This window comes from Chionomys nivalis, chromosome 17, assembly GCF_950005125.1.
Source record: "Chionomys nivalis chromosome 17, mChiNiv1.1, whole genome shotgun sequence".
Classification (NCBI taxonomy): domain Eukaryota; kingdom Metazoa; phylum Chordata; class Mammalia; order Rodentia; family Cricetidae; genus Chionomys; species Chionomys nivalis.
Window position 1 is genome coordinate 56,163,996 of NC_080102.1, and position 13,755 is coordinate 56,177,750.

The following is a 13,755-nucleotide window of genomic DNA, read 5'->3' on the forward strand; positions in this document are numbered from 1 at the left end:
TAAAAAAGAAAGTATACTTTAAAATGTATTTAATTAAAATATAATTATATCAACTGGGCAGTGGTGGCACATGCCTTTAATCATAGCACTCGGGAGGCAGAGGCAGGCAGAGCTCCAGGCCAGCCTGGTCTATAGAACAATTTCCAGAACAGCCAAGGCTACACAGAGAGGCCTTGTCTCGAAACTCTCGCCCCCAAAAGATTATTTCTCCCCTCTTCTCTCCAACCTCCCTCATGTTCTGCCTTCCTCCTATCAAACCCATGGTTTCTTTAGTTATTATTCTTACACGTATGTGTGAAAAAATATATCATGCAGTGTGCTGAGTACAGTTAGTGTTGCTTTTGTGTAATGTGTTTTGAGGGGTGAGCAGTTGGGACTGGATAACTCACCCTAGAGAAGACTAGTTCTCCCTCTCTCAGCAGCTATTAATGGCCTGTATTTTCTCCTCTAAGGATGGGTCTGGAGAGATTACCCTCATCCCTGGCTGCCAGCTGGTGTCATTGTTAGGTTTCGTTTGGGCGACTATTTATAGTTGAGTATCATGGATGTAGCTTCCCTGTCATTTCTAGACACAGCCTTGCGGCAGATTTCCTGTCTCTTTTCTCTTTCCATTCCATCTTCCACAATGATCCCCAAGCCTTAAGTGTAGGGGCTGTGTTGTAGATGTATTGGTGTGGGCTGGGCATCCCGGTCAGTAGTTCTCTGCATTTGGATCAGTTGTGACTTTCTATAATAATCTCTATGCAAAAAGATGCTTTCGTGAGGGATTAGTGCTACGCTTATGTCTCTGTGCCATGTGGGCAGGCTAAAGTGTCAGGGATCGATGAGTCCCAGAGAGAGGAGAGGGGGCTGAGAGAGAAAGCATACTTACCAATTAAGATGATCAGATTGTAAGGTTAAGCTTTCTTCAGAAAATGGTGCTTTTCATTAACTAAAACTAGTTTTGCAGAAATTGAAAACCCACATATGTCACTCACACAGTTTTTACTGATATTCATTATTGTAATAGTAAATGTGTTTGTATTTTTTCCTTCTAGATTCTGGAAGAAGACATGATACATCCTGACAAGAAGTTAATACCAGAGAAGGAAAAGAAAGTAACAGCTAGTGAACAGAATTTTAAACAGCCAGGGTTTTGCATTTGTTACTTCTAACTACAGACTTCTATTGCCTACTTTTAAATTATCAGGATTCCCAGAATTTGGACAAGATATTTTCTTCTGTATTTTTTTTTTTTTTTTGACATTGAGAAAACTGCAATGTCTAGGAAACAAAGCCAGAAGGGTAAGATCACATATGCACATAAATTGTTAGAATAGTTTTTGCCGTCTGGGGAATGTGTGTAGTTTAGTGGTAGAGAGCTTGCCCAGCATGCACAGGGCCCTGGGGTGGGGAATAAGGCTCAAGTGCTTTGTGGCATGCATGAGGTCAGCCTGGATTTGATCCCCAAGAACTGCAAAAAGTTAAAACCAAAGCGTGGTTATAGACCAGCAATACTTTCGTCTGTATGTTTTACAACTATTCCTTTAGTAACATATTCTGAATGATTTTGCAAGGATTGTGTTAGGTTTTAGTTTTGTGTATAAGTCTGAGAATTGATCTCACTAGAAATTGTTTTTCTACTCAGATTTATCCAATTGTAATAGATTTGTTAGCGAGCGGGACGTATCCTGATGGCGCACTTTTGTAGAGTGGCATGTGTTAGGGAGATGCAGTAGAAGCTAGCTTCCTGCAGGAGGCTTCATATTCCAAGGGACAGGAAATGGAGCAAGAGTGAACGCTTCCAGGCTTTGTTTCCTTCTTTAGCTTTCTTTCCGCGTTTGCTACCCTGGCAGAATGGAAGATACAGGCATGAAGTATCGAGAGAGGTTATAGTGAGGGGAAGCAAACAGGCTGTGTAGAACCCTTTTCAAGTGTGCTGGAAGAGCCAGTGTAACAGCAGCTGAGCCACCGCACAGGATTCATTCAGAGAGTGACCTTCTTCTCTTGTTCATTTTCATTTTTTTTTTTTTTTTTTTTTTTTTTTTTTTTTTTTTTGGTTTTTCGAGACAGGGTTTCTCTGTGGTTTTGGAGTCTGTCCTGGAACTAGCTCTTGTAGACCAGGCTGGTCTCGAACTCACAGAGATCCGCCTGCCTCTGCCTCCCAAGTGCTGGGATTAAAGGCGTGCGCCATATGGTCTTTAATTCAAAACAGAATTTCATAGATTGAGGTCTTCACAGATTCAATGTGGTAGAAATGCTTTTAATTTAGATTAGAAAGTTCAAAAACCTCAAAAGAAGATAATATGCCACAGTTACTTCTAGTTTTGAAAACTGTAATTTCATTGTAGTATTAGCAGAAGAGAAGATTATCTCTCGCATACTAAAGTTGGTGCTGTCTTCAGTTTTGAAGTTTGGGAGTATTCTAGGCATTAGCTAGCAGTTCTGTGACAGTGGCCTGCCTCCTGCCTGCCTGCCTCCTGCCTGCCTGCCTTTCTTTTCAGACAGGGTCTATGTAGCCTAGGCTGTCCTAGAACTCTCTTTCTGTAGACCAGGCTGGCCTCTAACTGAGAGATCTGCCTACCTCTGCCTCACTAGTGGGATTAAAGTGTGCGCCACCACCTGGCAACAGCAGGCTTTCTTCCTTGCACTTAAGTTTGTACAGTAGGACCAGCCCCTACACTTTCCAGTGTCCGTGGGAAGAAAAGCAGCACCACTTTACTTTTTTTTTTTTTTTTTTTTTTTTTTTTTTTTGAGACAGGGTTTTTTGTTTTTTTGTTTATCCCTGACTGTCCTGGAACTTGCTTTGTAGACCAGGCTGGGCTTGAGCTCACAGAGATCCACCTGTCTCTGCTACCCAAGTGCTGGGATTAAAGGTGTGCACTACCATCACCCAGCCTTCCACTTACAAACTTTAAATTATTCTCAAACTGTTAGAGAAAAAGGAAAGTCCAAGGCTCGTTCATAAGGAAAGAGCTAAGTTATAACCTCATTTGCCACTGTATTGGTTTTTGGGAACCTCCTGATCCATCTTTTAGGAACTACCATGTAGGTTACCTTTCTGCTTTGTCCCTTTATTCATACATATGTCCTCTGTCCCTTGCTCCTTTCCTTTCTGCCCCTCCCTTCCGCCTCTCCCTTCTTTCCCTCTTTCCTTCCTTCCTTTACTTCTGTCTGTCCCTTCCCCCTTTTTCTTCCTCTTTTCTCCCTCTTTCCCTCCCCTTCCCTTCTTTCCTCCCTTCTTCTCTTTCTCCTCTTCCCCTCCCCTCCTTCCGTAGTGCTAGGGAGACAGAGACAAATGGCTTTCTGGTCCTCACTGTCCAGCCGACCTAGTCTAGTTGTAAGCCTAGACCTGCAAGAGGTAATGTCTGAGAAATGGTCACTTTGTTTGCCACATGCCAGCTGTGTTCAGTTCATGCAATAGCCACCTTTCCAAGAGCTTATATTTGCTCAAGCATTTATTTCAGCTTTAAAAATACTTGTATCTGTTTGTTTGCATATTTATTTTGTGTGTGAGGACATGTGCATATACAGCTCCTGTGGAGCTCAGAGGATAACTTTGTAAGAGTTGACTTTCTTCTGTTTGAGTCCCAGGGATCCAACTCAGGTCATCAGGCTTGATAGTGAGACTTTTACCTGTGTAATCATCTTGTGGGCTCTTAAGTTAACCTTTTAATTTTCAAAAGGACGTTGAATAAAAGAATAAAGATGACTAAAAGTAGTTGAGCTTCTAGACTTCCTTATCTCTAACTTTATCCTTTTAATTGGATCTTACCTTTTCTTGCATTTCTTTGGCCCTGTTAAAATGTTAGCCATATTGTTCCTCATCTTGCTGTGCATCCGTGTATAACAGTGAGTAGCCAACAGCTGTGATTTGCCAAGGAGCTGTCGGAGTAATGGACCCTTGAGAAGTAGAGTATCCAGTGAGTAGCAGCAGCAGTGTTGTCTGACAACTCGGACTCCCTTGATTCTCCAGGAGGACTCAGGGGGTTACTCTGGACAAGGGATAATACTGCAACTGACTTCCTCGTTTTTCCATCAGTGAAAAATTTAACAAGCTTCAGACCGGGAGTATAGCTCAGTGGTAGAGCTTTTACCTAGCGTGCAGGAAGCCTTGAGTTCAGTGCCCAGAATTGCAGAGTGTGGGAAGGGATTCTCAGAGCTTATAATCCCAATTTCACTTCACTTTGTCAAGGAAATAATTTGTCATCGTCTGTATTCTTCGAAAATGGTGTAAGCAGTCTAAATAATAGATGCAAATTTAGTAGCTTTCTGAGAACCTCTCAACTTACTTCATACCTGAGCAGATCTGTACACTTGAGTTTGCTGTAAGCAGTCTAGAGTTGGGGGTGGGCAGGGCTTTGATGAAGAGAAATCTGTTAATCAAATTGCCTTCAGTACTTCAGAAAGCCTCTGTATATTTATGATGTTAGCCTTGGCTAACTTCTTGGGGTAGGGTCTAGGGTGGTGGGGCTTTTAGTAATCTCTACTTCATAAGTGCTGTTGTGGGAGTCCATTGCGTGGTTTATTATTATTATTATTTATTTTGAGACAGATTCTCACTGTGTAGCTCTGGCTGGCCTGGAACTCACTGTGTGAATCAAAATGGCTTCTTTGATAAGCTAATTCTTAGTTGTTGTCGTATTAATATACTTTTTGTCTTTTTTTTTTTTTTTTTTTTAAAGACAAGTCTCACTGTGTAGCCCTGTCTGGCCCAGAACTTGCTCTGTAAACCAGTCTGGTCTGGATCTCACAAAAATCTGTCTGCCTCTGCCTACGAAGTGCTGGAATCAAAGGTGTGCACTATCATGCCCGATCAGAGTCAGGGTCTTCTGTTGGTCTGTAGCTCACTGGAGGATAAATTGGCTGGCTGACCGCAAGCTCCAGGGATCTGCCTGTCTCTGCCTCCCCTGGGCTGAATTACAAACACAAACATGCTTGAATTTTTTTTTTTTAAATTGGTTAGGAATTAGAGAGTTGGTTTAGTGGTTAAGAGCACTGACAATTTTTCCAGAGGACCCAGGTTCAAGTTTGGCATCCACATGGCAGCTCACAACTGTGTGACTCTAGTTGCAGGGAATCTAACACACTCTTCTGACTTTTAGCATTGAGCCACCTACCTAGTCTCCTAACTCTTTAGGACCTGGGGGCAGGGATGAGTACTGCATTTATTAGCCAAGGGGTAGTGTACTAGGATCTTCCTAAATAGACATATACATATATATGGTTTTGTTGTTGTTGTTGTTTTCTTTTTAGGTTTTTTGAGACAGGGTTTCTGTGTAATAGCTAGCTGTCCTGGAACTAGCTCTGTAGACCAGGCTGGCCTCAAACTCACAGAGATCTTCTTGCCTCTGCCTCCCGAATGCTGGGATTAAAGCCACCATGCCCAGCTAGACCCTATTTTTTAACTATTCTAATTTTATTAATCTGAGTTTGTTCCCTTTCATTCCTCCTCCTTTCTTTCCTTCATTCATCCATCTAGTCATGAGATTACAGACATGCTTTACTACACCCAATTTACTTTATATGTTAGTTTTATGTTAATTGGCATGCTGGATAAATTCGAATAATATGGAGATTGATTTTGGGAGCTGAGTGGAGAGCTGCCATTTGTTGTCTCTGTAGTTTGTGTTTGCTGATATGTTGTGAGGGGAATAATTAAAAGGCTGGTAGTAATCCTTCTCTAATAGAAACTATAAATTGCTGTTTTGATCCAACTGTCCCCTCTCCTAAAGGAGATCGGTGGTTTGAGTCTCTAACCGTAAGCAGATAGATGATTGATGTCTCTGTACCAGTGGAGCAGGGGAGCACACTGCAGCATTCAGATGATATCATTTGACTGCTCTGTGCTCTCAGGAGGTCTGGACGATAGTGCTATGCTATCTAGGGTCTTCCTCTTTCTCAGCAGCATCTCTTCCAGTTGATAAAGATAATTGAGAACTAACTACCCATGTTCTGTAGTCCTCTGGAAGACGTACACATGGTGAGTTTGTCTAAGTGCCTCCTGGTCCTTTTGTGTTAACAGAGGTTAGAGCTCAATGAATTCACAATTCATTGTAACTGGCAAACATAATTTCTCTTAAATGACATGGTTGTATTCGTGTTGTCTTTCATACTTGCACGCAGATCTTACTTACCATAAAACTTGAATCTTTCATAGCAACCAGGAGTTATTTGGAAAGAAGGTAAAAGTTAAACTCTAAACCAAACTTTAATTAAAACATGTTTGTAGTAATAGCAAAGGAATTTGGAATATACTGTCATATTTCAATTTTCCATACTCCTTTGTCAGACTTTCCTGTATTACTTGCTTTGTTGAGATTTCAATTCCCAAACTACTCCTTAGTGGGGTTCAGGAATTGGTAATGCTGAAACCAACTGGGAGTAAAAATCTTAAAAATCGCTGGGCGGTGGCGCACACCTTTAATCCCAGCACTCGGGAGCCAGAGGCAGGTAGGTAGGTCTCTCTGGGTTAGAGTCCAGCTTGGTCTATAGAGTTCCAGGACAGTCAGGGCTGTTACACGAGAGAAACCCTGTCTCGAAAAACTAAACCAAACCAAAAATCTTAAGCCTTAGACTGTTGAGGCACAGCCTACTTTTTGGCATAAGATTCCTCAGAAGACAGACACGCACACCAGAATTTGAGGAGTCCTTAAGCTCCTCCTAGGATTGCCTCTCGTGGGGTTGAAGCATCCACTGCACAGCCAGGGTGTGACTCGGTGGCAGAGCTCTTGCCTGGCAGGTGTAAGGGTCCGTAGCTGGTGTCTCACACACAGTGCTGTGGTTATTCACAATGCTTCGGTAATTTACTGATTGTGTAGTCACAGTTTAGTTAAAACTACTACAGCAACAATTTATTAAATTTAATGTCCTTTATTAAATTTGTGCCAAGAAACTAGACTTTATTTTTAATAATTCACATTGAACAACTCATTCCAGGTTATGTTTGTTTACTCTGCTTATTGTGCAGTTTGATTTGCTTAATACAGACTTGGATATAGTGTTGGTAAGACTTGGATACACTGTTTTATCACACATCTGGGACGTCAGTCAGTGAATGTATTCATGAAGCTCTTAGTCTAAGAAGAAAACTGACTTTTTTGTTACTAACTGTAGATGCTGCCATCTCCACCCCCAGTCTCATAGGCAGCTGTTTGCTTGTACCATTCTTAGGGGGCTTATAAGTTAGGAAGGATCATTAAGAAAGAGATTAAGGACTATAGGATATAGTTGGCTTGTTGCTAGTTTCCTCAAAATCTACTTTAAAAAGTAGACAGTTAAGAACACTTGCTGCTCTTGCGAAGGACCTAGGTTTGGTTCTAGTACCTACTTACTGACCCCCTGTTGTCCAAGACTCCATTTGTAGGGGATCCAGTGCTCCCTCTGGCTCCTGCAGGTACCAGGCACATGTGGTGCACATGTATACATGCAGGCAAACACTGTTTGAGACAGAGTTTCACTATGTACCTCTAGTTATCCTGGAACTTATTGTACAGCCCAGGCTGGCCTTGAACTCACCAAAATCCACCTGCCTCTGCCTCCTAAATGCTGGGATTAAAAGTGTGTGCCTCTGGGCCGGAGAGATGGCTCAGAGGTTAAGAGCATTGCCTGCTCTTCATAAAGGTCCTGAGTTCAGTTCCCAGCAACCACATGGTGGCTCACAACCATCTGTAATGGGGTCTGGTGCCCTCTTCTGGCCTGCAGACATACGCACAGACAGAATATTGTATACATAATAAATAAATAAATAAATATTTGAAAAAAAGTGTGTGCCTCCATGCCTGGCAAAAATAAATAAATCTTTTAAAAAAATTTATTTTATGACTAACTCAAAATGTAGTTATATATGAGCTATGTATATAATGGAATTTTCTAAATAGTAACTAAATTATTAGTAATTACATGGGGGGAAAGTAGCTATTCTTGATCTTTTTGTCTTGGATGAATAAAACACATAGATTATATCAGTTTTTTTTTTTATATTCTTTTAGATTCTTCAGGATTCATTTTTGATTTGCAGTCCAATACTGTATTGGCCCAGGGAGGAACTTTCGAGAACATGAAAGAGAAGGTAAGATTAATTACTATGGATATTAAATTTGAATACCATAGGAAAATTTGTTAATATAAGCAGTGACTATCACAAATGCATTATGAATATGAAATCTGCCCTGGTGTAGTGGCACATGCCTGTAATTCCAGGAGGCAGAGGCAGATGGATTTTTGTGAAGCCAGAAATCTGGTATCCATAGTAAGTTCCAGGCCAGTCAGGGTTACATAGTGATATTGGTCTCAAAAAAAAAAAAAAAAAAGGAAAAAAGAAAATGAGCTAGGTGGTGGTGGCACCATCAGAATTCTAATAGTTACACAGAAGACATGCCTTTTCATTGTTCTAAGTACTAAGGACTCAACAGCAGACGAACATAAAATTGTGGTCTAGGATTGGCGCTCCAGTGAGTGTGTTCCTAGCATGTGAAACCTCTATCATTGCAAAAACAAAAAGCTAACCAACCAAAAAAGTTCTGGTTATCCATTAACAGGAGAATGAATAAATTAGATATATTATACAATAGGAATGCTGTGTACAATGTGTGTGTTAAAATATATGAATGACAAACATTCTTATCAATATGAAGAAAATAATGTGTGGCAAAAAACTAAAAAAGGTATGCATGATGAAATAATACTTATATAAAATAGTATATATTATTTATGGAGTATACATATACTGCATGAAAATACAAATATATTAAAATTAAATCAAATTTTGGAGTAGGAATTTCTGGAGAAACAGGATTTAGTAGATGTCCAGTGGACTTTATTTGCATTTGTTTTGTTTTATTAAGCTGGATTATTACTAGTGCATTATGTTTTATCACCTAAAATAGCCTATAATAATTCAGACGATCTCTGTCAGTTATCTCTGTAGTCTTTATACAGCTAAATGACACAAAGTAACAAGTGTTCTGAATAGTGCTGTATACAAATCTGAGTTGTTGGGCTGGAAAAATTTTGACTCAGTGGTGAGAGCACTTGCTGTGCAAGCGTGAGGACTTGAATTCGGATCCACAGAACCCACATATAGAGCTGCATATAGCTGTGACCCCAGCACGATGGGAGGAATAGACAGGAGGACCCCTGGAGCCTGCTGGCTGCGAGCCGCACTCCAGGTGAGAGACTCTGCCTCAAGGGAATGAAGTGGAGAGTTATAGAACGGAAGAGCCAGTGTCCTCTGCCTTTACAGTGTGCTCACACACATATGTTCCTGTGTGCCAGACTCACACATGCATGACACACAGACTTTTAAAAAGCAAAAACCTAAGCTGTTAGGGCTAATGGTTCATTAAATTTTCTACTTAACCTATAGTATGCTTACAGTGAAGAGCCACTGATGGTAAATTAATAGCTGGCACCTAAATGAAACTACATTTGTGTGACACCATATCTTAATTGCCTACTCTTTCTTGGCATATAATCTTGTGCATACCATCTAACTTTTTGTTGTTGTTGTTTTTGTTTTTTTGAGACATGGAACTCACTAAGTAGACCAGACTGGCCTTGAACTTACAGAGATCTGCCAGGCTCAGCCTCCTGAGTGCAGGGATTTAAGCCCATACTCAGCACCTTCTAGCTTTAAAAATAAAAATTAATATTATTATTTGTGTGTGGGAGAGAGTGTGTTGGTGTGTACATGCAGATGTATCAGGACCTGGTTGGTAGCTTGTGTGGCTGTGTCAGTTTTCTGCCTTCACCGTGGGTTCTAGAGATTGAGCTCAGATCCTCGGGTCACTGTAAATGCTTTTATTCACTGACCGTCTTCAGTGGTGCCCTTTTATTTCTATAAATGTTCTGCCTTTTTAAAATTTGAAATTAAGTTTTCATGTGGTGTTATCATTTTTCTATTTATTATTCCCAGTGTGATGGTTGTGTGTGTTCTTACTGACATTAAAGAGTGATAAAATTGCTGAAAGTAAAATGACATTGTATCTCCCTGATACACTTCAGCTGGCCAGTGACCTACTCGCGTTAGAATCACACGACTCTGTCATCTTTTGCAGATAAACGCAGTGCGTGCAATAGTTCCCAATAGGAGCAACAATGAAATCATCCTGGTTTTGCAGCACTTTGATAATTGTGTGGACAAAACAGTACAAGCATTCATGGAAGGTAATCCTATCTCAAGTTTAGACTTTTGGAACCTGAACCATAGCTCATAGTCTACTGTGTACTGTGATATTTTGTTAATGTGAGATACTCTTTTCCATTCCCAAGCTATAGAAAAACTATAGAAAGAGACAAACTAAGAAAACTCCTTTATTATTAAAAGTGTTGTCTACTAGTGTTTAAGAAATCAGACAAGTGTGGTGGCACATTGCTGCAGTCCCAGTATTTGAGACATAAAGGCAAGGGGACTATGACTTGAGGCCAGTCTTGGTTATATAGTGAGTTCTAGGCCAGTCTCCCATGGTACAGTGAGACCCCATTTAAAAAAATTATGTCCCCCCTCCCCAAACAAACTGATGGTATAAGGGGCTTGAATGGAGCTGGATAAAGTAATTTAAGTGACTGTTACAAAGGAGTAACTCAGTGGCCAGGAACAAGTGACCAGTTCAAGGACTCAGCATTTATTTCCAAACTCCATTATCATTTAGTTTGGTTCTGGCAGGTGACTCAAACATATGAGTTCAGTTTCCTTATGTTCTCTATATGTTAGATAGAAAACAATAATCTTATTCAACTTCTTGAATTTATAGAGTTAAGTGTTTTTAAACTTCATTCTGTATAACGTTACTTGAAGCTGTTTTGCCTTCGAGAAGAGTGGTGTCAGGTCAGGACTCCCCACTGCCCTTTCCTGGATTTGTGCATACAGGAGAATCAAGTCAAAGTCTACAGGGTTTTTCTCTGTCATCATGTTTTCTTTATATTAGGGTTTGTGTCTGATGCAGGGTGCAGCTCTTCCCAAACACCGCAGTCAAGATGGTCTGTAACATGGAGGGGAGAAGACAGCATACTTAGGTGAAGACTAGTCATTTTTGTGCTCAGACAAAGATACATAGAGAATGTTAAATGGCCAGGAGACCGCAGTAGGCTAGTGTAGCAGAAGCATGACATGACTACTTCACTACTCTATCAGCAATTATGAGACGCACTGACTCCTTCTTTACTGTGTGTGTGGCACAAGAGGAAATATATCTATCTCTCTGATTTCTTTTTCAGGCAGTGCCAGTGAAGTACTCAAGGAATGGATAGTAACAGGCAAGAAAAAGGTACAGATGAGTTATATGTAAGAGCATGATGTTTATTTTGTTTTGTTTCCTTATAAATTAGTCTTTAGGGGCTGGCAAGATGGCTTAGCAGGTAATAGTAGCCTACTACTCCTGCAGAGGAACTGGGTGCAGTTCCTGGCTCCACACAGCAGCTTACCATCTGTAACTCAAGGGGCAGGAGGTCTGGACCTCTTTAGACCTCCACAGGCATTAGGTGCACACATGTATAGGAGGACAAAGAACCCCACATAATTTTTAAAAAGAAAAAAAGGCTTTAAAGAGTATTAGAGCTTCTTTGGAGGCTCCAGTAGAGGAGCATTGTGGGTGGAGGCGGGACACCTGCCTATCCACCCTGGTGATCACTGACGTCAGATTTCACAGCCAACTCCATACATCTCATAATATTTGAAAGAAAACATTTAGATGTTTGCCATCTGTTTATCATCTCAACAGTGCCGTTTTGACATTGCGACACTGCTGTTTTCCAGAGTTTGCCCCCTGTGGTTGGAGGCAGAAAGTATTAAATTTGCAGGTACAGTTGCTGGGGTTGCTCTAGACAGAAATACAGTGCCTCCAGGGAAGGCGACTGGCTTCCAGTCAGATTCGTTTCATAGACTAAACAGTTTTCAGGTCAGACAGCTGTGTCATGTTTCTAGTAGTAGTGGTTTTGACTTAAAGCCAAATGGGAGCTTTTGCTTCTTTAAAAACTTTATCCTTGTGTCTGTACTTATTGTTTGTATGTTTGCATATATATGAGCTCACGGAGGCCAGAGGGTAGCTTTGTGGAGTGTGTTCTCTCCTTTCACTTCTAAGTGCTTTCTGTGAGTGGAACTCAAGTTGCCAGGTTTGATTGTCATGTTCACCTGCTGCCCATCTTACTAGCCCATATTTTGCTCCTTCAGAATGCTTCCCTTCCTGGGACATCTGATGTTACATGTTAAAGAATAGAAAGCATTTGGGCTTCAGAGTCAGTCAGAACTGGGTTTCTGTCCTGTTCTGCCTCATCTGGTCTTGTGAGCTGTGGGTATTGTCTGACTTTAGTTTGCTCATCTATAAAGTAGAAATATATAGATGTGATGGCTCTTACCTGTGATCAGGAGTTCAAGGCCATTCCCTGTCTTGCGGGGGGGGGGGGGGGGGAGCCACAACAAAATTAAAATAATACTAAATACTAATACATACATATTTTCATTATAATGCCTAATACGTTAGTTCTTAATCCCTTTATTTATATCCTTCTAAGACCCAAATTGCTCCCCTCCCGTGGTACTGAGTTCTGAATTCTTCCCATGGCTCTGTAACCCAGGTGTACTGCCTTTAAAGAATGTTTAAGTGCCGATTTGAATTAAGTACCAACTCTGTTAGGAGCATTTTGCTGTAAGTTAGTGTTGTGTTCTGAAATGCTTTCTTTTATTTTTTATTTATTTATTTTTTGATTTTTCTTTTTTTTTAATATTTATTTATTATGTATACAATATTCTGTCTGTGTGTATGTCTGCAGGCCAGAAGAGGGCACCAGACCTCATCACAGATGGTTGTGAGCCACCATGTGGTTGCCGGGAATTGAACTCAGGATCTTTGGAAGAGCAGGCAATGCTCATAACCACTGAGCCATCTCTCCAGCCCCCCTCTTTTTGGATTTTTCGAGACAGGGTTTCTCCGTAGCTTTTGGTTCCTGTCCTGGAACTAGGTCTTGTAGACCAGGCTGGCCTCGAACTCACAGAGATCCGCCTGCCTCTGCCTCCCGAGTGCTGGGATTAAAGGCGTGCGCCACCACCGCCTGGCTTGAAATGCTTTCTTTTAAATTTCATTATTGTGTTGTGTGTGTGTGTGTAGGTTGTATACCTGCCATGGTGCAGAGAACAGCTTGGGGGAGTTGGGTTTCTCTTTCCAGCGTGGATTCCAGAGATTGGATTCAGATGGTCAGGCGGTGTGAAAGATATTTTACTCACTGACAAGTCTTGCCAGCCCTGAAATGATTTCTTGACCAAGCCAGGTTTGGCTTTATTAACCTTTGAGAATTTTTTTCCCAGAGTCACGTTATGCTGTTCAGGTCCTCATGAAGCTTTCTGGGCCTGCTGCTTTTTATACTGTCTCACTGGCTTCACCCAGCATACATAGCTTTGAGTGCCCAAAACACCAGTGTCACGATTTATTGATCTCAGAACATAAATTATTAACAACACAAGCCACGTGCATAGTGTGTGTGTGTGTGTGTGTGCATGCATGTGTGTGACATGAACTGGTAGAAGAAAATAGATGTATAGTCTGATACTCTCCAGTGCTTGAATCTGTAACACAACCCTTAAATTAGCCTAATAAGACATGCGTGTGTGCTGCTAATTACACATGTGTAATAACACGGGAGAAAGTAAGATAGAGGAGGAAACTGAATGCCAAGTTCAGGAGTTATTCTGCTGGACAAGGTCATCAAAAGGCCTGGCATGAGAACTGACTGGTTTACTCATCTAGTCTTAGGAGTAGAAGAGTTGAATGTTGCCAGCATAGC

General features: G+C 41.0%; 1 protein-coding gene across 2 annotated transcripts in view; it reads left to right on the forward strand.

Annotated features, from left to right (window-relative positions):
• The window catches only part of Spats2 (spermatogenesis associated serine rich 2), a 75,263-nt gene that overhangs the window by 23,306 nt on the left and 38,202 nt on the right, over positions 1–13,755 (forward strand). The window contains exons 2-5 of one of the 2 annotated variants that reach the window (XM_057792808.1): positions 1,038–1,284; positions 7,971–8,050; positions 10,038–10,146; positions 11,197–11,246. In XM_057792808.1, coding sequence (XP_057648791.1) covers positions 1,260–1,284; positions 7,971–8,050; positions 10,038–10,146; positions 11,197–11,246 — 264 coding nt within the window. In that variant the 5' untranslated portion in view covers positions 1,038–1,259. The remainder of the gene's footprint in view (positions 1–1,037; positions 1,285–7,970; positions 8,051–10,037; positions 10,147–11,196; positions 11,247–13,755) is intronic. The other variant, XM_057792809.1, reaches the window with a different exon arrangement.